Source organism: Anomaloglossus baeobatrachus, chromosome 2, assembly GCF_048569485.1.
Source record: "Anomaloglossus baeobatrachus isolate aAnoBae1 chromosome 2, aAnoBae1.hap1, whole genome shotgun sequence".
Classification (NCBI taxonomy): domain Eukaryota; kingdom Metazoa; phylum Chordata; class Amphibia; order Anura; family Aromobatidae; genus Anomaloglossus; species Anomaloglossus baeobatrachus.
Genome location: NC_134354.1, coordinates 448883926 through 448907508, shown reverse-complemented (window position 1 = coordinate 448907508; position 23583 = coordinate 448883926). Strand labels below are relative to the sequence as shown.

Below are 23583 nucleotides of genomic sequence, written 5' to 3'. Positions count from 1 at the left end.
TTCATTGATTAAAAATACTTTTAGAAGCGTAGAAAAACTGTCCACAGCAAAATAGCAATTAATGGCGAATATTATGCACATATAAAAGATGTAACCAATGACAAACAACTGTTTTCCATGTGTAGTTTGAGCGCTGGAAATGTCAACATTGCGCAAAGATCAAGAATGATCATTAGATGCAAAGCCCCATCCTATTTCTCCTCTGTCCGGTCTACATACAGTTTTATCAACTGCCGTCTCCTATCTCAGTAATTAACGATCTGTCTTCTCCGAATACACATTTCACCTCTAAACTGTGAATGATCAGTGAAGAAGAGAGAAGCAGATTTCTCTGATAATATATATTACAAAGTTGCTTGTATTCACATTATTGATTTTTTAAATAAATATTAAAATGATGATTACTCTTTCAAGGTTTGCCTGGGACTTTATTATTGATGGCCTGTCCTCAGGATAGTGTGAGCAAGGATGGTTGACCTTAGGGAGATCAACATCCACCACTGCGGAGACACCATCACGTGTTTCTCAACGCAGTGATTCTAGAGCAATGCCCCCAGGGAAATATTCAAAGCAAGAAGGCCTGCGGAGACACCATCACATGTTTCTCAACGCTGGCAGGAAACTAGCCAGGTCTTTCACCGGGAAGGAACAACCACGGGAAGGGCAGTCTCCAGTCAAGGAGACCACCTATGCCAAACATGGTATCCATCCACAGACAGCCTGTGGATGGATACCATGTTTGGCATAGGTGGTCTCCTTGACTGGAGACTGCCCTTCCCGTGGTTGTTCCTTCCCGGTGAAAGACCTGGCTAGTTTCCTGCCAGCGTTGAGAAACATGTGATGGTGTCTCCGCAGGCCTTCTTGCTTTGAATATTTCCCAGGGGGCATTGCTCTAAAATCACTGCGTTGAGAAACACGTGATGGTGTCTCCACAGTGGTGGATGTTGATCTCCCTAAGGTCAACCATCCTTGCTCACATAGTCTTTTACTAGGCAATGTCCCACTAGCCAGATTCCTACTCCACACTGATGAGGGGCAAATACCCCGAAACGGCTGTCTGTGGATGGATACCATGTTTGGCATAGGTGGTCTCCTTGACTGGAGACTGCCCTTCCCGTGGTTGTTCCTTCCCGGTGAAAGACCTGGCTAGTTTCCTGCCAGCGTTGAGAAACATGTGATGGTGTCTCCGCAGGCCTTCTTGCTTTGTCCTCAGGATAGGTCATCAATAAACCGATGCCTAAAAATGACCCTTTACTCATCATGTATCCAAAAAATATTTCTTTATTGAAGAAATAAACAAAACATTAAAAACATTTATTGGAAATATGAAAAGGTCCTACGGGTGGTTAAATTATATTATATAAGCTGATGATACTATATCACATCCCTAGTGCCCTCAAGATTACTCCAAAATTCATAATAGAAATGTATTTCCTGATCGATAGCACAATTAAATAGGGAAGAGTTCCACTATCATGGTGACCCCGTTAGAACAATACACGTCAAATATAAATATGCATAAACCTCACCCTAGTGGGGTTCCTTGCACAATGCAAAAGAAATAGTGACCTTACTATATAAAAGCTTTCAATATGCCACATAATAGTTATGTGTCAAACAGAATCCACAATCTCTTCAACAAAGCTACAGCGAATTGTGCGTCAGGGATGCACAGGGCAAGTTCTCTTATACAGCGTTACCTTGGGTAAATCATTGTATTTATTCTGTTTTTAGGATAATATATACTGCAGTCTGTCTGTATGGCTAATGAGGGACATTAGTGGAGCCATATGGCCGGTGTAAGTACATATCCCCCTCTGACAGACATTTATCTTTGATGTTAGTGGCAATAGCCCTTCATTCTCATATTTTATGAGGTCAGTCAGTAACCACCTGAGCTATTTTTGCCTATGCAGTTTTGCTTCCTTCATAATCATGTTTACTAGTGGTTATTAACATATTTATAGAGAACCCGCCTAATTTATTGTCCTCACCTTTTTGCCTCTTTACTGCAATTATGTACTTTTGTATTTTGTATCATCTTTTCTATGTAATTTAAATACTTACTATGATTAAACAAAGAATATATAATTTTTATTGCATTTTCTCTGCAATTTTTGCCCTCTTTTTTGAAGAATCCACAAGTAGTATTGCCAATAGTAAATAATATAGACAGGAGTAAGGGTTATTTACCATAAAAACGATACCTGATAACACGTGTTTCGCTAGGTAGCTTCCTCAGAAGATGCGTGCAAAAATCTAAGTGTAAGGTGTTTTCTAAATATTATCCAGCCAATCAGCTGCATCTATTTGATTGGACAGCTGTTCAGTGCGCTCCCGTTGGGTGAACACGTCATCAGATTCCCCAGCAGCGGAATCCAACAGAGTGCAGGCGCACCTCCTTGCAATGCACTTCCAGGACATCCAGGTGACAGTGACATCGTCGGTAGGAGTCTGATCGGTGGAAGTGCGACACCTGGCACCCCATCCCATCAACCTGTCATGTTGCCGCTGCCAGAACTACTCAGCTCTAAAGTTGCACAGCACATCTCCATCAACTGTATAGTGGACATGGCTGAGTACTATATATTCGCCCCCTATTCGAATCAATAGGGAGTGTATGTACAGTACCCAGCTGTGACCACTATTGTGTTGATGTAGCTGTGCTGTTCCATGTATGCCAAAAATGATATCTGCACTAGAAAACATGCAAGCATGAAAGTATATAAACTTAAGAAATATTCTGTACCTTTCTAGCATGTATTCAAAGTTGCTTATCTTGGCTCTGCCGGCTGATACTATTTGAATGGCATGTGAAGAGAAAGAGCGATGGATGAATCCGCGCCAGTGAAGAAACACGAGAGCCTCAATCATCTGGAGGAGTATATCAATTATTGTATCCAGGTGCAATATTGGGTATTCTAAGCGCTAAAAAATAGAAGTAGAAGAAAATATTCAAATCAAAAGTAAAGGAAAGCTTTTAGCTAATTTACAGTAGAAAATAGGCAAAAACATGGTGCTGGGAAACTGCCAACAAAAAAATTAATGAAAAACACTGTTATACCTGCGAAAATGTGACAAATACATTACAATGGATATTAAGGGTGCTTTACACACTACGACATCACTAGCGATAGCAAGCGATGTCGTGCGCGATAGCACCCGCCCACGTCGCTGTTTCATCATGGGGGTGATCGCTGCCATAGCGAACAATATCGCTACGGCAGCGTCACACACACATACCTGCTTAGCGACGTCGCTGGAGACACCGAACAATCTCTCCTTTAAGAGGGTTGTTCGTTCGACGTCACAGCGGCGTCACTAAGCGGCCACCCAATAGCAGAGGAGGGGCGGAGAGGAGCGGCCGGAACATGCCGCTCACCTCCTTCCTTCCTCATTGCCGATGGACGCAGGTAAGGAGATGTTCGTGGTATCACACATAGCGATGTCTGCTGCCGCAGGAACGACGAACAACCGGCGGCATGCACCACCAACGATATTATGAAAAGGAGTGACGAGTCAACAATCAACGATTTTTGCCTCTTTTGCGATCGTTGATCGTCGCTCCTAGGTGTCACACGCTGCTATGTCGCTAACGACGCCAGATGTGCGTCACTAACAACGTGACCCCGACGATATATCGTTAGCGATGTCGCAGCGTGTAAAGCATCCTTTAGAGTGGACTACAGTGCTTAGCCACCAGTGACCTGACCACTAAGCCGCGGCAGGATCAGGTGACTGGTGGTCAGGATATCATCACTGTCAGCAGGTTTTTGCTATGGAATCTAAGAACAGCATAATGTACTGGCAGAGACCCTGATTCCAGCAATGTATCACTTACTGGGCTGCTTGGTGCAGTTTCGCTAAATTTCTTGTTTGTTGTAACAATAATATAATATTTATTCATTTACATAGCGCTATAAATTCCATAGTGCTTTACATTCATCAGCAACACTGGCCACATTGGGTTTCACAATCTAAATTCCCTATCAGCATGTCTATGGAGTGTGGGAGGAAACCGGAACCTGGAGAAAATCTACACAAACATAGGGAGGACATACAAGCTCCTTGCAGATGTCGTCCATAGTGGAATTTAAACCAAGGACACCAGCGCTGCAAGACTGCAGTGCTAACCACTGAGCCACCTTCTTTTAGCTGTGGCAGTGCTTAAACTGCTGATCTTTGTATAACCCCACCCACTCTGTGTACACTGTGCATTGTAAGCAAGCTGCAGAGCAGAGGTGGGGGTGGGGTTACAAAGATTAGCTGGACAGCCCTGCACGTGAGACCTAGTTCTGTAGTGATAATCTCCTGCTGATAAAACACTAATAATATCAATAACATTAATAAAAATAATGTTGATTTAAATTGTGCACTTTACAATTCAGAAGGTACTTGTACAAACAAGATAAGACATTACAGACTAAGGCCCTGTGCGCACTTGCCGGCTTTTGCCGCGGATTTCCTGCGGATTTGCTGCATGTTTCACTGCATGTTATGTTCATAACATCTCTGCAGTGATTCACCAGCAAAATCTATGGGAAAAAAAAAATGCTGTGCGCACTATGCGGATTCTGACAGCTGCATGTTTTGCTGCGGGATTCCCGCAGCAAAAACAATTGCATGTCACTCCTTTTCCGCAGGTAGCTGCGGGATTTCACTCCATTGACTGCAATGTAATCGTGAAATCCCGCAGGGAATAACGCAGGCAGCAAATTCTGTGCGGTTCATTGCGTTTTCCTGCGTTATTCCCTGCGGTATTTCGCGTTTTCGGGACATAATGTTCATCACTGCCCTGCGGTTTGCAGGGAAGTGATGTCTTTATGACAAGAAGAGGAAGCGGAGCAGAGAGTAAACACACACATATCACACTCACACACAGACATATAGAATACACATAGAAATCAAACGGAAATGTAGAAAAAAAAAACATGTATGCTCCACTGCATTTTTACCATGCAGACGAGGTAAACACAAGCGGTGGGCCGGTATTCTCAGGCTGGGAAAGGCGAGGGGCAGAGTTAATGTCCCCCACCTCCCGCAGCCGAGAATATCAGCCCGCAGCTGCCCCGGGACTGTCGCATCCATTATGCGGCAGTCCCGGAGTGTCCCCAGCTCTTCCAGATGCCGTGATGCGGTGGCAATCCAGGTAATAACGAGTTAAATGGCAGCGGATCGCCGCCACTAAGTCCAGGCTTAATCATGGCAGCGTCTATGAGACAGCTGACATGATCAACCCAAAAGTAAAGTGAAAAAAACCCACACCAAAAAATCCTTTATTTTAAATAAAACACAAAAAAGCCCGTTTCACCTCTTTATTAAAGAAGTTGTCCAGTTACCAAAACTGATTTTTTTTTTCTGATAAATCTTGCTAATATGTGCCCCTCAACACATCTATTATGTTTTTTCAGCAAAATTACCTTTTATTGTGCACTATCAGCACATGCTCATTGCTGGCTCCAGCTCTGATGTGGTTAATCTCTCCTCTGACTTCCTGTGTTCAGTTCCTACAAGTCACAGAATTCTTTGTGGCTCTAGGGCGGTGTCTAGCATATCTAACACACCCACTGTGTCTAACACCCCCCTCAGCTCTCCACCCAAAGCCTCCTCCCTGCCTCTTCCCTATGTGGATGCACTGAGAGAAATCACACAGAGACAGCAGCAGCTCCCAGCTCTGCACAACCAGGGGAAGAAAGTGTGTGTGAGTGTGTGTGTGTCTGTGTGTGTGTGTGTGTGTGTGTAAGTGTACAGAAATTATGATTATTAGTCGGCGCAACATGTGAAAAAAATAATTGGGGAAAAAAAAAGTGACGGGGTGATGAGATTGCTTTTTTCCCTCTTGCGTAAATTTTAATCAAGAAAGATAGCTTAGAAGTACAAACGTGAAAAATTATAAGCAAAAAACTCCTAAAATTACAAATTTTAATTTTTATATATACGTCTTAAAAGGGAATATCCCAACATTAATTTATAATATTGCCAAAAAAGTACAGGGGAGGGGCCTGACCCTTAATTCACCCTATAGATTGCCCCTTCCTTGCCGCGGAGGTCGGCGCCCTAGAGGCCTGCGCAATTGGCGCCCCCGCTCAACGAAGACTATCCCTCCGGGCCCTAAATTACCCTAACAAATTAGGTGATAGTACTACGAGGATTGATTTACAATATTTGAACCAACAATAATGACACAAATATGCATAAAAATAGATACACTGTCACCAATATGATTAGACCAGAAACAGTGATGGGGTGCAATGACCCAGAGGAAAACCATTCAAAGATGAACTAGTGGTTCAAAACCAAAAAACCAATATTGAATTTGCATCATAGCACTGTGGTTGCCTCTAGACCGGAGGATGGCAAACAGAGGAACATATTTGCTGCTGATATGGGGATAATGGACCTGCTCTTTATCTAGGGAGTCCAGTGGAGATTGTCCTTATCTATTACACACTGAGGCTTAAGCTAAGTATTTAATGCTGTATATTTGAACTATTGTTGTTGTTTTTTGCCCCCTGTCCCAGCATTATATATGCAATTGAACATCCTGGTGGACTCTTTAACCTGACAGGTGTGAGTCGACAGGTCTATCTCATGTTTGTTGGGACGGTGTATGTTTTTGTGGGGGCAATTGGTTCTCAGTGTGAAACGGGACTACCAACATTTGATTTTCTATTGTGGTAATTATTGTGGTATTTTTGAACTGACTAAATTTTCCACCCCTGAAGAACCTCATATGGATGAGGGGAAACGCGTCGGGCGGTTTTTTGGTTTTGAACCACTAGTTCATCTTTGAATGGTTTTCCTCTGGGTCATTGCACCCCATCACTGTTTCTGGTCTAATCATATTGGTGACAGTGTATCTATTTTTATGCATATTTGTGTCATTATTGTTGGTTCAAATATTGTAAATCAATCCTCGTAGTACTATCACCTAATTTGTTAGGGTAATTTAGGGCCCGGAGGGATAGTCTTCGTTGAGCGGGGGCGCCAATTGCGCAGGCCTCTAGGGCGCCGACCTCCGCGGCAAGGAAGGGGCAATCTATAGGGTGAATTAAGGGTCAGGCCCCTCCCCTGTACTTTTTTGGCAATATTATAAATTAATGTTGGGATATTCCCTTTTAAGACGTATATATAAAAATTAAAATTTGTAATTTTAGGAGTTTTTTGCTTATAATTTTTTCCCTCTTGCCTAGTCTGTGTGTCGTCCGTATCATCCGCAAACCGCATATGACCGGAATCTGTGGATTAAATGTGCAGCGCATGCAACCGTTATTTTACCGGATCCTTCTGCAGCGGGACACAGAATTTATCGGCCGGCGCTGGAGTCAGCTGACTCCTGATCTCACAGCCCACACACGCTGCAATAGCTGCAGGTGGGCTCATTCACATGACCGTTCCGTTTGTCCTGGTCAGTTCCTGGGTTTTTTTGCGGACCCACGGACAGGACCATCTTTTCAATGTCTTTTGTGTAGGATTGGGTGGTACACGGTAGCACTTCCATGTGTATCCGATCCTACAAAAAATAAACACATCGGATGCCGTATGTCCGCTCCGTTATTATGGAACATGTCCTATTCTGTTCCGTAATAACGAACCGTGACTCAATACATGTCAATGGGTCCACAAAATTCCCGGAAGCAACACGGAAGCACTTCCATGTGACTTCCGTTGGGTGCCCGTGCAGTCAGTGTCCCACTCCAGCCCCAGCCCCGCGGCTGCCCGCTCAGCAGTGTCAGCAGCGGCCCACACTGCAGTGTCAGCAGCCGCGGGGATGACAAGTGCTACCGTCAGGAGGTTAGTAAGTTCATTACCTACGGTGATAAAGTCCTGCCCTCATGACGTCAGAGGTCGTCACTGCCTTCTATGCCCGCCACTTGTCACATCACCTCTCGCTGTCGACCTGAGACTGTGACTAGTGATGACGTCACGGGCCGCTCGCGATACTTTGTTTGTGAAGGCGGCGGTCATTGAACTCGGTGACAGCGCTGCTGTCAGGAGTTCAGCGATCATCGCAGGTAATATACCTCGCTAACCTCCTGATAGCAGCACTCGTCATGCCCTGCAGTGACCTGGGCTGACCTATTGATGTTAGCTCAGGTCACTGCACGGCTCTCCCAGCAAATAGGGAACATTCTGTTCTTCATTGACTGGGACATTGACTATGGTATGGATCATCGTGGGACCCCCTTGTATTACACCAGACCTGGATTTGTTTTTCTTTCTAATAAATTGGTGAAAGAGGGAATGTGTTGGGGAGTGTTTTTTCAAATAAAAATGTGTTTGTTGTCTATTTTTTTTTTTTATTACTGCCTGGGTTAGTGATGTCGGGTATCTGATACACGCCTGACATCACTAACTCCAGGGCTTGATGCCAGGTGACATTACACATCTGGTATTAACCCCATATATTACCCCGTTTGCCACCGCACCAGGGCAACGGGATGAGCTGGCGCGAAGCACCAGGACTGGCACATCTAATGGATGCGCTACTTCTGGGGCGGCTGCAGCCTGCTATTTTTAGGCTGGGGAGTGTCCAATAACTGTGAACCTCCCTAGTCTGAGAATACCAGACCACAGCTGTCCGCTTTACCTTGGCTGGTGATCCAATTTCAGGGGACCCCGTGTTTTTTGTTTTAAATTATTTATTTAATTTAAAATAACAGCGTGGGGTGCCCTCTGTTTTGGATTACCAGCCAAGGTGAAGCTGCCAGCTGTGGTTTGCAGGCTGCAGCCGTTTGCTTTACCCTAACTGGCTACAAAAGATAGGGGGACCGCATGTCATTTCTTTTTAATTATTTATTTATTTTTTGGCTAAATACAAGACTAAGCACCTTAGTGCCACATGAAAGTCACAAAAGGGTGCCAGCTTAGAATATGCAGGGGGGTAGGACATTATATATGTCTTTCTTATCTATCTATCTATCTATCCAGCCCTCTATTCATTCATTCATTCATTCATCCCTCTATCACTCTGTCTCTATATCTATCTATCCATCTCTATATCTACTCATCTATTTATCTTTCTTGCTGCTTCCGTTTTTTGCGGTCCGCGGAAAACGGAAGGCACGCAGATGTCACACGGATGCCACTAGGATGCATCCGTGAAAAAAAAGGACCGTTTTTTGTGGCCCGCAAAAACGGAACGGTCATGTGAATGTAGCCTTAACAGCAGTCACTGCCTGCTGCCGATCACATGTGACCGTGTGCGGGCTGTGTGTGCGGGCTGTGTGTACAGGAGTTCAGCTGAGTTCAGATCAGCTGACTCAAGTGTCGGCCTATCAGGCTGGGGCCACACGGGGATTACTGCGATCCCCTCGCATTACACTCGGCTCACACTCAGTACAGCAGAGCTGAGTGTCATGCGTGTGTCCCTGCGACTGAGGTCCGACTGTGCGAGCAGACCTCAGCTGCGGGGGGCGGTTTGCCACTCGAGGGGTGGGCCAGCACTAAGGAGGGGTGGGAGGGATTTCTCTCCCTCTCTCCTCCGTAGTCCACCAATGTACAGCAAGTGCAGCGCGATTTTTCTCTCACCATATACACTTGAATGGGTAAAAGAGAGAGTCTTGCATTACAGTTGTAGCATGCTGCGATTGTTTTCTTGGTCCAATTAGGGCTGAGAAAATAATCGCTCATGTGTGCTGACACACAGGCTAATATTGGTCCGAGTGAAATGCGATGTTTTATCGCACTCCACTCGCATTATTTTTCTCGCTGTGTGGCTTAGACCTTACTTGTTCTATGTCCCCCTGCATCCATCGCAGCGTGTGCAGGCTGGAGTTCAGCTGAGTTCAGATCAGTGCTGGACTGAACTCCGCTGACCTCACAGCCCGTACACGCTGCAATGGATGCAGGGGGACACAGAACAAGTAATCGGCCGACACTGGAGTCATCTGATTACTTGGGATGAATTGAGCAGTAAAATGCTCTGGTGCTCGATGGGCGAAGCCCATGTCGATTTTTTTTAAAAAAATTCATTAAAAATAAAAAATAAAAAAAAATCACATTGTTTGTGGGCTCCCGCTGCATTTTCTATTGCTAAGGGTAACCCAAGCAGCTACTGGCTGCTAACCCCCGCTGCTTGGTGTTACTTTAACTGGCAATAGAAATTTAGGGAAGCATTTTTTTTCTTTTTTTTTTTATAAAGGTTTTTGCCTGAAAACTTTTTTAAAAAAATGACGTGGGCTTCGCTATATTTTTGTATGCTAGCCAGGTACAGCAGGCAGCTACGGGCTGCCCCCAACCCCCAGCTGCCTAATTGTACCAGGCTGGGAACCAAAAATATAGAGAAGCCCTTTTTTTTTTATTATTTCATGAATTTCATGAAATAATTAAAAAAAAAAATGACGTGGGCTTCGCCGAATTTTTGAGTCCAGCCAGGTACAACTAGGCAGCTGGGGATTGGAATCCGCAGTGCAGGGTGCCCAAACTTTCTGGGCCCCCCGCTGCGAATTGCAGTCCACAGCCGCTCCAGAAAATGACGCTTTCATAGAAGTGCCATCTTCTGGCGCTGTATCCAACTTTTTCAGTGGCCCTGGTGGCAGGTGGCACGCTGGGTAATAAGGGGTTAATACCAGCTATGTTTTATCAGCTGGTATAAAGCCCGAGATTCTTAATGTCAGGCCAAGTTTGACCTGGCCATTAAGAATCTCCAATAAAAAATTAAAAAAAAAAAAGACATCACACAAAGAAAAATACTGTATTAGAAATAAATACACAGACACAGTAGGGACTCCATATTTATTACTCCCTCTCACCCCTCCACGATGGAGAGCTTTCTGTACTGACCATGCCAGGAGAGAGCGAGGGAAAAGAGAGAGAGAGAGCGAGGAGGGGGAGGAAAAGAGAGCGAGGGGGGAGGGGAAAAGAGAGCGAGGGGGGAGGGGAAAAGAGAGCGAGGGGGGGAGGAAAAGAGAGCGAGGGGGGAGGAAAAGAGAGCGAGGGGGGGAGGAAAAGAGAGCGAGGGGGGGAGGAAAAGAGTTAGAGGGGGGGAAAGAGAGCGAGGGGGGAGGAAAAGAGAGCAAGAGGGGGGAAAGAGAGCAAGAGGGGGGAAAGAGAGCGAGGGGGGAAAGAGAGCGAGGGGGGAAAGAGAGCGAGGGGGGAAAGAGAGCGAGGGGGGGAAGAGAGCAAGAGGGGGGGAAAGAGAGCGAGGGGGAAAGAGAGCGAGGGGGGAAAGAGAGCGAGGGGGGAAAGAGAGCGAGGGGGGAAAGAGAGCGAGGGGGGAAAGAGAGCGAGGGGGGAAAGAGAGCGAGGGGGGAAAGAGAGCGAGGGGGGAAAAGAGAGCGAGGGGGGAAAAGAGAGCGAGGGGGGGGAAGAGAGCGAGGGGGGAAAGAGAGCGAGGGGGGAAAGAGATCGAGGGGGGAAAGAGAGCGAGGGGGGAAAGAGAGCGAGGGGGGAAAGAGAGCGAGGGGGGAAAGAGATCGAGGGGGGAAAGAGATCGAGGGGGGAAAGAGAGCGAGGGGGGAAAGAGAGCGAGGGGGGGAAAGAGAGCGAGGGGGGAAAGAGAGCGAGGGGGGAACGAGAGCGGGGGGGGAACGAGAGCGAGGGGGAGAACGAGAGCGAGGGGGAGAACGAGAGCGAGGGGGGAAAGAGAGCGAGGGGGGAAGAGAGCGAGGGGGGGGAAGAGAGCGAGGGGGGGGAAGAGAGCGAGGGGGGGGAAGAGAGCGAGGGGGGGAAAGAGAGCGAGGGGGGGAAAGAGAGCGAGGGGGGGAAAGAGAGCGAGGGGGGGAAAGAGAGCGAGGGGGGAAAGAGAGCGAGGGGGGAAAGAGAGCGAGGGGGGAAAAGAGAGCGAGGGAAAAGAGAGCGAGGGAAAAGAGGGGGGAGAGGGGAGGGGGATAAGAGGGGGGCAGAGAAGAGGGGGAAGAGAGGAGGGGGAGAAGAGTGGGGGGAGAGAAGACAGTGGGGAAAGAAGAGGGGGGGGCAGAGGTGCTCTGTCATTAACTGTCTCCACTCTGTGACTTGTAGTGCAGGTGACAGAGTGCAGACAGTTGGTCCCATGCAGCAGGACAGGTGGCAGAGCACAGCGGTGACATGCCTGTCAGTGTCTTGCTGGTTGCTGTGTCCTGCAATGCTGCTGGGAGGAGCACATGATCACACTGCCCGACACCGGCCGCTCTCCTGACATCGCAGCAGAGCGGGCGGGTGGAGAGTGTGATCAGATACTTACGTGCAGGGGGGGATTTCAGCTGAAGAACCCCCCGTGTATTCCACCCTGGCGCCCCGTGCCTCACCATCTGCAGGACGCTTAGCCGGCTCCACACTGACGTCCTCCGGCTCCTCCCCTCGATGCTGGGCTGTGACGTGCGGTAGTCACCGCCCACAGCCCTGTCACTCAATCTGAGTGGTGCCAGCCTCCTCTGACGTACCCGACAAGTTTGAGAGCCCGGAATTGCCGGGACGTCAGAGGATACTGGCGGCCACAGCTCCAGGGGGTCATGTGAAAGGCACTGAGCGTGCAGGATAGCGCCGCTCAGTGCCAGAAATGGAAACAGAAGCCAATAGAGAAAACGCCTAGAATGGTAAGTAGAACTCATACAGAAAATAAAAAAAATGGGTGAACCGGCGTAAACCATGTCCTGCGATGCTTGCATCCAGCCGCGACTGACACAGCGCTGAATGCAGCCTCGCAACGAGCCAGACTGCAGAGAGGTAATTACAGGTAATTTCCCACGGCCGGTAATGTGAACAACACATTACCGCTCGGGAGAAATGCAGCGTGTGTTCACAGGGACTCTATGTATCTATCCCTCTATCTATTCTTCTATCTGTCTATTTATCTATCTACTTTCTATCTCAGAAGGAAATGACTTTTTTTTTTTCAATGTGCTTTATTGCATTGAATGCATTAAAACACATGTACCAACCTAAACGCGGCAAAACCGAACAATACCAGGGTAAAACCGCGGCAAACCGTATGCGTCTTCGGGTGCAGTTTGCCGCGTTTTTTTTACCGCGGATGCGGTAATCTTTCAGACCCTGCGGAATTTTCTTAAGAAAATTCCGTTTTACAGTGCGCACAGGGCCTTATATTCAGTTCAACGCATACCAAGAAGAATGAAGACACTGCGGTACAAGCTTACAATCTATGTGTAAATAGAGGTAACACAAAGGTAAAAGGTAAAAATAAAGTGCTTGTCATGTACAGTAAAACCAACAGCACAATAAATTGGGACATTCAAAAAATGCTGCAGCCAGTGTCTGCACAAGTAAAGGTATAAAGAGCTATTAAGTAAATAGAGAATAAGGAAAAGATAGTTAAATTAGTGAGCTGAGGTGATAGGCCAGCCTAAAAAAAAATAGTTTTTAGGGCATGCTTGAAACTATAGATACTGAGCATTAATCGGATTGTCTGGGGTAGCGCACTCCAGAAAATGTGTGCAGCATAAGAAAAGTCTTTGAGACAGAAATGGGAAGTTTGGATTACAGAGAATATTAGTCTTAGGTCATTAGAATAACGTAAAAGATGGGTAGAGTCCGTGGACAGAGGAGAGCGAGGAGATGTAACCCATTGCAGAACTGTGGAGAGCTCTTTGTGTAAGAGTGATAAGTTTATATTGTATTCTACGGTAGAAGTGCAACCAAAAGACTGGCACAATGTGGTGGCATCAGTGTAGTGGTTGGACAGAAATTTGATCCTGGCGGCTGCATTCATTATAAATTGGAGATGAGAGAATTTAGAGATAGAGGTTGAGTACTAGAGGGTTGGATAGGCCGGATGGGAATGAATCAGAGCTACAGTGAGATGTTTTGCAGAGTCAAAGATAAGAGAAGTTGAAGTGATGTTTATGGATTGAAGGTGAAATAACTGAGCAAGTGATCGGATAGATTATACGTATTATATAGAAACTACAGCACGTAGCCTAATAAGTGACACATCCCTGGATTAAGGGTCTCAACGTCTACATTATACTGCTCTAAGACTAAATTGAAATTTTACTTAGGGGTATCAGAATGCAGAAGGCTGAATACAAATGCACATCACAATTTTCAGATTTATGCATTTTAAATATTTAGAAAACCATGTATTGTTTCCTTTACATGTCACAAATACTTGCTGTTTTGTGTTGGTATATCACATAAAATCTCAATAAAATACAGTTCTGTGTGAGGCTAACTTGAAAAAATGGGGAAAAATTCACAGGGCATAGAATACTCTTTAAAGGCACTGGTGTTACCTCCAGCATGATTAGAAAGCACAGATGATTACAACTTTGAAATAAGGTCCCTGTGGGGGCAAGGGAGGGGATGCACATCTGAGTTTAGCTGTGTCACATTACAAACCTTTCTATTAGCTCATCTTCTCCCCTAGCACAGTCACCTCTGCTGTGCTGCCATGCCCCCCAAACTGCCTCTCAGCAGAAGTGTCAGTAATGGCACCTATATTTGCTCTGCTCATGGTAACATGTAATCCCTTTGCAAAGAGAGCAGATCAGGGTGTCTTTACATCTCACCCAGGAATAGCCCAGAACAGACTGCTCCTGTGTGAGACATAATGACAGCCCTGATCTCACTGCAGTGGTTACAAGTTGCTAAATCTCAACAGACATAAGGGTACCGTCACACTTTAGCAACACTCCAGCGATCCCACTAGCAATCTGACCTGGTCACTGGTGCGTCGCTACATGGTCGCTGGTGAGCTGTCAATCAGGCAGATCTCACCAGTGATCAGCCCCCAGCCCTGCGTGGAAGAAATACTGCGCTTGGTAACTAAGGTAAATATCGGGTAACCAAGCGTTTGGTTACCCGATATTTACCTTGGTTACCAGCGCACACCGCTTAGCGCTGGCTCCCTGCACTCCTAGACAGAGTACACATCAGCTTAATAAGCAAACCGCTTTGCTTATTTACCCGATATGTACTCCAGCTACTTGTGCAGGGAGCCGGCACTGAAAGCGTGAGAGCGGCAGACGCTAGTAACCAAGGTAAATATTGGGTAACCAAGCAAAGCACTTCGCTTGGTTACCCTCTATTTACCTTGGTTACAGCTTACCGCAGGCTGTCAGAAGCCGGCACCCTGCTCCCTGCACATTCAGATCGTTGCTCTCTCGCTGTCAAACACAGCTATGTGTGCTTTACAGTGGGAGAGCAACGTCCAAAAAATGAACCAGCACTGTGTGTAACGAACAGCGATTTCACAGCAGGGGCCAGATCGCTGCTCAGTGTCACACACAGCGAGATCGCTAATGATGTCACTGGTGCGTCACAAAAACCGTGACTCAGCAGCGATCTCGCTAGCGATCTCGCTATGTGAGAAATACCCCTAAGTGTGATTATATCTCACACATTGCGAAACCTGCTCTGAGCTATTGTGGAGGCATTTACTTCGAGCTCATGATTAGTCAACATCATAAAGGGAGAAGTAAACAGCCTCCATGAAAACTCACTGATAACACCCACTTGGAGTAAGGGTGGTGTCACACATAGCGACGCAGCAGCGATCACGACCAGCGATCTGACCTTATCAGGATCGCTGCTGCGTCGTTACATGGTCGCTGGTGAGCTGTCAAACAGGCAGATCTCACCAGCGACCAGTGACCAGCCCCCAGCCAGCAGCGACGCGTGGAAGCGTAACTAAGGTAAATATCGGGTAACCAAGGAAAGCACTTCTCATGGTTAGCCGATATTTACCTTAGTTTCTAGCGTCCGCCGCTCTCACGCTGCCAGTGTCGGCTCTCTGTTCCCTGCACTCCTAGCCAGAGTACACATCGGGTTAATTACCCGATATGTACTCCAGCTACGTATGCAGGCAGCAGGGAGCCGGCACTGACAGCGTGAGAGCGGCGGACGCTAGTAACTAAGGTAAATATCGGGTAACCAAGGAAAGGGCTTCTTGGTTACCCGATGTTTACCGTGGTTACAGCTTACCGCAGGCTGCCAGACGCCTGCTCCCTGCTCGCTTCAGTTTGTCGCTCCCTCGCTTCACAGCGGGAGAGCAACCATCAAAAAATGAAGCAGGACATTCAGCAACGACCGGTGACCTCACAGCAGGGGCCAGGTCGTTGCTGGATGTCACACACAGCGACAGCGACGGGACGTCGCTGCTACGTCACAGAAAATGGTGACTTAGCAGCAACGTCATTGTCGTCGTTGCTATGTGTGACACCACCTTAACAACTGTTAACCCATTATGTGCCAATACTTTAATTGCTAATAATTCCGCAATGAAAAGATGAAATTAAAAAAAAGTTTAATTCTACTCTCCAGACAATATTACATTGAGTGTCTAATTTAACATGAGAAAATTGTTAAAAAGTCCTCTTTAAGCACATGAGATCAATTTTCTAGCACACGAGACAGATTTCTGTTGTGGTATGACTGGACAGACATTTATGATTCTATTTGGCCCTTTTTTAGTTAATTTTTATTTGTTTTAGCATTTATGATTGCACTAAATTCAATACAGTTTTTCCACAATTTTTAGACTAGATTTTTTCAGTCCTCATAATTTTTTAGGTTAGTTTTATTATAATAATAATAATAATAATAATAATTCCCCGATGCCTCCTTATAATAACAATAAGAACAATGCCCCATTTCCTCTTTATAATAAGGAAGAGGAACAGTGAGTAAGTATTATTATTACTATTATTAATTATTATTATTATTATTATTATTATTATTATGATTAGGAGGCACAGGAGGCATTTATTATTATTTTATTATTATTATATTATTATTATTATTAGGAGGAGGCACAGAGGGTATTATTTTTATTGTTAACATTATTTCCCCGTGTCTCCTTACAATAACAATAATACCATATTTTTTGGATTATAAAACGCACTTTTCCTTCCAAAAATTTGGGAGGAAAATGAGGGGTGCGTCTGATAATCCAAATGTAACTTACTGGGGTGGTGAAGAGGGGTCAAAGGAGGCAGGAGAAATGCTGTGCTGTGGGTGTTGCTCTGTACCGGGGCATAGAATCATAGAATATTAGAGTTCGAATGGACCTCCTGGGTCATCTAATCTAACGCCTGCTCAAAGCAGGATTCACTAAATCATCCCAGACAGATGTCTGCCCAACCTCTTTTTAAAGACTTCCATTGAAGGAGAACTCACAACCTCTCGTGGCAGCCTGTTCCACTCATTGATCACTCTCACTGTAAAAACGTTTTTTCTAATATCTAATCTGTGTCTCCTCCCCATCAGTTGCATCCCAATGCTTCTAGTCTTTCCTTGTAAAAATGAGAATAAAACTGATCCCTCTACAGCAGTCATGGCGAACCTTTTACAGGCCGAGTGCCCAAACTGTAGCCCTAAACCCAATTTTTTTTCCGAAGTGCCAACCAATCCTATTATATAAAGAACTGATTTTAATCTTACCTTTGCCGTCTTCTCCTCAGCAGGGGGTATCACGCTCATGCTTACCACACATTGAAGCTGAGCCCCTGCCCTTTCCAGACACAGCAGTTGGATTGATCTTTCTGGAAAAAAATTGCAGCAAATTAGACAGAGATTTTAGCCTGGAATGCAATCAGATGTCACCTGTAATCCACATCTACATTTCAAAGTCTGAACATCTCGAAATCCCATAAAGACGTACGAGTTGCTCCCCTCCCCTTTCATTGTGTAGTTCTGTCCCCCTTCCTCGGCCACTTCCTGGTAAACATATCCCCCATCCTGATATATATTTCCTACATTCTGGTATATTTGTCCCCATCATGGCCCCATCCTGGTAAATGTCCTCCATCCTGGTAAATGTTACCCATTCTTGCATGTTCCCCCATGCTGGTAAATGTACCCCATCCTGACATATTGCCCATCCTTGTAAATGTTCCCCCATCCCGGCATGTACCCCATTCCTGGTAAATGTTCCCAATCCTGGTTAATTTACCCCATCCAGGTAAATGTACCCCTTCCTGGTAAATGTACCCTATCGTGGCATGTTTCCTCCATCCTGCCATGCATGTTTCCTCCATCCTGCCATGCATGTTTCCTCCATCCTGCCATGCATGTTTCCTCCATCCTGGCATGCATGTTTCCTCCATCCTGGCATGCATGTTTCCTCCATCCTGGCATGCATATTTCCTCCATCCTGCCATGCATGTTTCCTCCATCCTGCCATGCATGTTTCCTCCATCCTGCCATGCATGTTTCCTCCATCCTGCCATGCATGTTTCCTCCATCCTGGCATGCATGTTTCCTCCATCCTGGCATGCATGTTTCCTCCATCCTGCCATGCATGTTTCCTCCATCCTGCCATGCATGTTTCCTCCATCCTGCCATGCATGTTTCCTCCATCCTGCCATGCATGTTTCCTCCATCCTGCCATGCATGTTTCCTCCATCCTGCCATGCATGTTTCCTCCATCCTGCCATGCATGTTTCCTCCATCCTGCCATGCATGTTTCCTCCATCCTGCCATGCATGTTTCCTTCATCCTGGCATGCATGTTTCCTCCATCCTGGCATGCATGTTTCCTCCATCCTGACATGCATGTTTCCTCCATCCTGCCATGCATGTTTCCTCCATCCTGCCATGCATGTTTCCTCCATCCTGCCATGCATGTTTCCTCCATCCTGGCATGCATGTTTCCTCCATCCTGGCATGCATGTTTCCTCCATCCTGGCATGCATGTTTCCTCCATCCTGGCATGCATGTTTCCTCCACCCTGGCATGCATGTTTCCTCCATCCTGGCATGCATGTTTCCTCCATCCTGCCATGCATGTTTCCTCCATCCTGCCATGCATGTTTTCCCCATCCTGCCATGCATGTTTCCTCCATCCTGGCATGCATGTTTCCTCCATCCTGGCATGCATGTTTCCTCCATCCTGACATGCATGTTTCCTCCATCCTGCCATGCATGTTTCCTCCATCCTGGCATGCATGTTTCCTCCATCCTGGCATGCATGTTTCCTCCATCCTGGCATGCATGTTTCCTCCATCCTGGCATGCATGTTTTCCCCCATCCTGGCATGCATGTTTCCTCCATCCTGGCATGCATGTTTCCTCCATCCTGGCATGCATGTTTCCCCCCCATCCTGGCATGCATGTCATCCCCCTCATCCTGGCATGCATGCCCCCCCCCCCATGCTGGCATGCGTGTTCTCCCCCCCTATGCTGGCATGTGTGTTCTCCCCCCCCCCATGCTGGCATGTGTGTTCTCCCACCCCATGCTGGCATGTGCGTTCCCCCACCCTGCCATGTGCATTCCCCCACCCCCACCCCACGCTGCCATGTGCATTCCACCACCTCCACCCTGGCATGTGCGTTCCCCCACCCCCACGCTGCCATGTGCGTTCCCCCACCCCCACGCTGCCATGTGCGTTCCCCCCACCCCACGCTGCCATGTGCGTTCCCCCACCCCCACGCTGCCATGTGCGTTCCCCCTCTCCCACCCCACGCTGCCATGTGCGTTCCCCCACCCCACGCTGCCATGTGCGTTCCCCCTCTCCCACCCCACGCTGCCATGTGCGTTCCCCCACCCCGCCATATGCGTTCCCCCTCTCCCACCCCACGCTGCCATGTGCGTTCCCCCACCCCCCACGCTGCCATGTGCGTTCCCCCTCTCCCACCCCACGCTGCCATGTGCATTCCCCCACCCCACGCTGGCATGTGCGTTCCCCCTCTCCCACCCCACGCTGCCATGTGCGTTCCCCCTCTCCCACCCCATGCTGGCGCTGCCGCACACGAGTTATAAAAAAAAAAAAAAAAAAGCAACACACAACTTACCTGCACACGCTCCCCCGCTGCGCGCTGCTGGGTCCTCAGTTCCCACGCGGCCAGCAGACGGCGCCGGCGCTGCTCTCTGACGCTCCTCCGTCTCCTAGACAACCCACTGCAGCCTGGGGAGGAGGAGTGTCAGAGCGGAGGAGAAATGTCTCCTCTGCTCCAACACAGATTTGATCTGCCGGCGCGACTGCACTAGCAGATCAAAACTGCAGGGTCGGGCGACAGCACGCGTGCCACCAGAATGGGCTCAGCGTGCCCCTGGTGGCACGCGTGCCATAGGTTCGCCATCACTGCTCTACAGTGTGACAGCCTTTAAGATATTTGTAGACAGCTATTAAGTCTCCTCTCAGTCTTCTCTTTTGCAAGCTAAACAATCCTAAATCCTGTAACCGTTCTTCATAGGACATGGGCTGTGGGCGCTGCTCTGTGCGGTCGGCTCTGTGAGGCTCAGCTCTGTGTCGCTCAGCTCTGTGCAACGGGCGGTGAGGCTCTGTGTGTTGGGTGGTGAGGCTCTGTGCGGCGGGTGGTAAGACTCTGTGTGGCGGGTTGTGAGTCTCTGTGTGTTGGGTGGTGAGGCTCTGTGTGGCGGGTGGTGAGGCTCTGTGTGTTGGGCGGTGAGGCTCTGTGCAGTGTGCGATGAGGCTCTGTGTTGGGTGGTGAGGCTCTGTGTGGCAGGTGGTAAGACTCTGTGTGTTGGGTGGTGAGGCTCTGTGCAGCGGGCAGTGAGGCTCTGTGTGTTGGGTGGTGAGGCTCTGTGCGGCGGGTGGTGAGGCTCTGCGAGGCGAGCAGTGAGGCACGGGCCACTCCTAAAGATGTCAGCGGTGAGGGCTTTAAAAAATGGAGCTCAGAGTCAGGGACTGTGCAGATAGAGCTCTCGGCTCAAGCTCTCATCTGCGCATACGCTGCATCCGGCCTATTGATTTCCCAGCAACAGACTTAAGGAAAATCGTGCTCGGAAGTGGCACATACGCAGATGAGATCTTAGCTTGTCATTGAGCCGATAACTCAATCTGCGCAAGCACCGACATTTCTTTGAAGCCTACACCGAGGACATCTTCAGAGTGGCCCATGTCTCACCATCCACAGCGAGCACTAGCACAGAGCAGCGCCGGCAGCCCCAGCACCGCGCCCGCAACCCAAGCACTGCGCCGCTGCCCGCAGTGAGCATCTGGGCCTCCCTCTGCACTGACCGCAGCATCGCCAAACTGCAGCATTGCCCCTGCCTCCTGTGACTACCACCTCACCACCGCTGCCGCCCACCCTGGTCAAACACCATTGAATTATAAAACCGAAACCATATTTTTTTAAAAAACAATTTCTCTAAATTTGGGGTGCATCTTATATTCCGATGCGTCTTATAAAACAAAAAATACGGTAATTCCCTCTGTGTCTCTTCTAATAATGAGGAGGCACGGTATGCATTACTATTATTATTATTCATCATATAAGAATCATGCACATATATTACACATTTCTTGAAGTTACCCTTTCATGTAAAATGTTGTAAAAGGAGCCAAATGTGACCCGCTCGAACACCAGTTGTTTTCTCTCCAGTGAGGATGATGTAGATAGCGCTAGAAGCTGAAGAATAAGAGGATGTTGCAGGTAGCTGTGAAATAGAAGAATGTCGGATCGCATGAATACAATGCACTCTATGTCAATAAGCTTTTTTAGAACAGTTTTGCAGCAAGGATTCGACCTTACCAAACACCTATTTTGTTTAGTTAATTCTACAGGTTAATATGATAAAGACAACTCAAAATTGGTATAGCTTTTCATGTAATATTCATATTTTAATACATAATTAATATTCATTTTAATACATCTTTTTATCTTTATTTTCCTTTTGGGGAGGTCACTGTATTGTAAGAGCTATTACTTTCCTCCTTGTTGTTAGACACAGTTGTGTGAGGGATTATTTTTTGTGGGAAAAGCTGTAATTTTCACTGGGGTCATTTTGGAGTATTTTTTCATATATTTTTACTTCCATTTTAGGCTACTTTCACACTTGCGTTCAGCGCAGTCCGTCACTATGGAGAATAGCGCAGTTCGTTAACGCACTGCACTATTCTTCATAGACTTGTATGGACGACGCACTGTAACTGTCACGCTCCCCGGCTCCTCGGCCATGCTCCCCTGCCTTGCTCACCGGCTCCCCTGCCACGCGTCCCCAGCTCCACAGCCTCCATGCCCCATCACCTGCGGTCCCCAGGCAGCCCGGTCCCCGCTCCCGGCGCCCGTCGGCAACTCTGATCCAGCCCGGCACTCCAGCCTCCTGTGCACCGCTCCCTGCTCTGGCTTCTGGCACCCGGGCCTCGCGCATGCGCATTAGGGCGCGCGCGGTCATTGACCCTCTCTTAAAGGGCCAGTGTCCTCCAACAGGATATTGAAGTATCAGGTACAGGGTATATAGGGGGATCCTTTCCAAGTGGGCGGGGCCTGTTCTTCGTGTTTGCTAAGCTAGGAGTCAGGTCTCCTTGTGTCTTGTGCCATACTCACCTATCTCTCTCGTAGAGTCGCTCCTGCCACGCCAACCGGTCCTGACGATACCCGAACCACGAACGGTGACTGTCTGCCATCCCGTCAGTTCCTACCATCTCCGATCCATGTGGTGACCCACCATCTCGCTCCGTTGGTTCCGGATTCTGCCTGACGTCATCTCGGCCTCCGAACCTGAGCTCCGTCACCCGGACTACCTTCAGAGACCCCGTGGTCCCAGGGACTTCTTCACTCCACTCCTCTGCACGGACTGTCCTGCTACCCGTAGTGCTCCGGCTACCGGGCACCTTGCCCTCGGTGAGGTGTTCAGCCCAGTGGATCCACCTCCTGGGTCTGCCCGTCCACCTGGTCCTAACAGTAACGCAAGTGTCAGCGTTGCATCCGCTGGAGGACACAGCGTCGTTATTTTGACGCTGCGCCGAGCGGGAGGAACGCAGCATGTAATGTTTTTTGAGCGGCGGAAACCTTTATTTTTCACTGCGCATGCTTATTTTTTTTTTTTTTACATCACAGAAACTTTATTTTGTTTCTTGGTGGCTGAATGTTCAGCTGAGCACTCGGCCGCCGGCATGTGAGAGCGCTCAGCTGAACGCCCGGCCGCTGACTATTGAGAGCTCTCAGCTGAGCGCCCAGCTGCCGGCATGTGAGAGCGCTCAGCTGAACGCCCGGCCGCTGGCTATTGAGAGCTCTCAGCTGAGCGCCCAGCCGCCGGCATGTGAGAGCGCTCAGCTGAACGCCCCGGCCGCTGGCTATTGAGAGCTCTCAGCTGAGCGCCCGGCAGCCGACTATTGAGAGCTCTCAGCTGAGCGTCCGGCCGCCGACTATTGAGAGCTCTCAGCTGAGCGTCCGGCCGCCGACCATTGAGAGCTCTTAGCTGAGCGTCCGGCCGCCGACTATTGAGAGCTCTCAGCTGAGCGTCCGGCCGCCGGCTATTGAGAGCTCTCAGCTGAGCGCCCGGCCGCCGGCTATTGAGAGCTCTCAGCTGAGCGCCAGGCAGCCGGCTATTGAGAGCTCTCAGGTGAGCGTCCGGCCGCCGGCTATTGAGAGCTCTCAGCTGAGTGCCCGGCCGCCGGCTATTGAGAGCTCTCAGCTGAGCGCCAGGCAGCCGGCTATTGAGAGCTCTCAGCTGAGCGTCCGGCCGCCGGCTATTGAGAGCTCTCAGCTGAGCGCCCGGCCGCCGGCTATTGAGAGCTCTCAGCTGAGCGCCAGGCAGCCGGCTATTGAGAGCTCTCAGGTGAGCGTCCGGCCGCCGGCTATTGAGAGCTCTCAGCTGAGTGCCCGGCCGCCGGCTATTGAGAGCTCTCAGCTGAGCGCCAGGCAGCCGGCTATTGAGAGCTCTCAGGTGAGCGTCCGGCCGCCGGCTATTGAGAGCTCTCAGCTGAGCGCCCGGCCGCCGGGTGATCAGCTGATCGTTCA

General features: G+C 48.3%; 1 protein-coding gene across 1 annotated transcript in view; it reads right to left on the bottom strand.

Annotated features, from left to right (window-relative positions):
- LOC142289832 (uncharacterized) overlaps positions 1–23583 on the bottom strand; it is a 509301-nt gene that overhangs the window by 474846 nt on the left and 10872 nt on the right. Inside the window, exons 3-4 of the mRNA XM_075333759.1 lie at positions 21154–21277; positions 2750–2928 (exon numbers count right to left, since the gene is read on the bottom strand). Coding sequence (XP_075189874.1) covers positions 2750–2928; positions 21154–21277 — 303 coding nt within the window. The remainder of the gene's footprint in view (positions 1–2749; positions 2929–21153; positions 21278–23583) is intronic.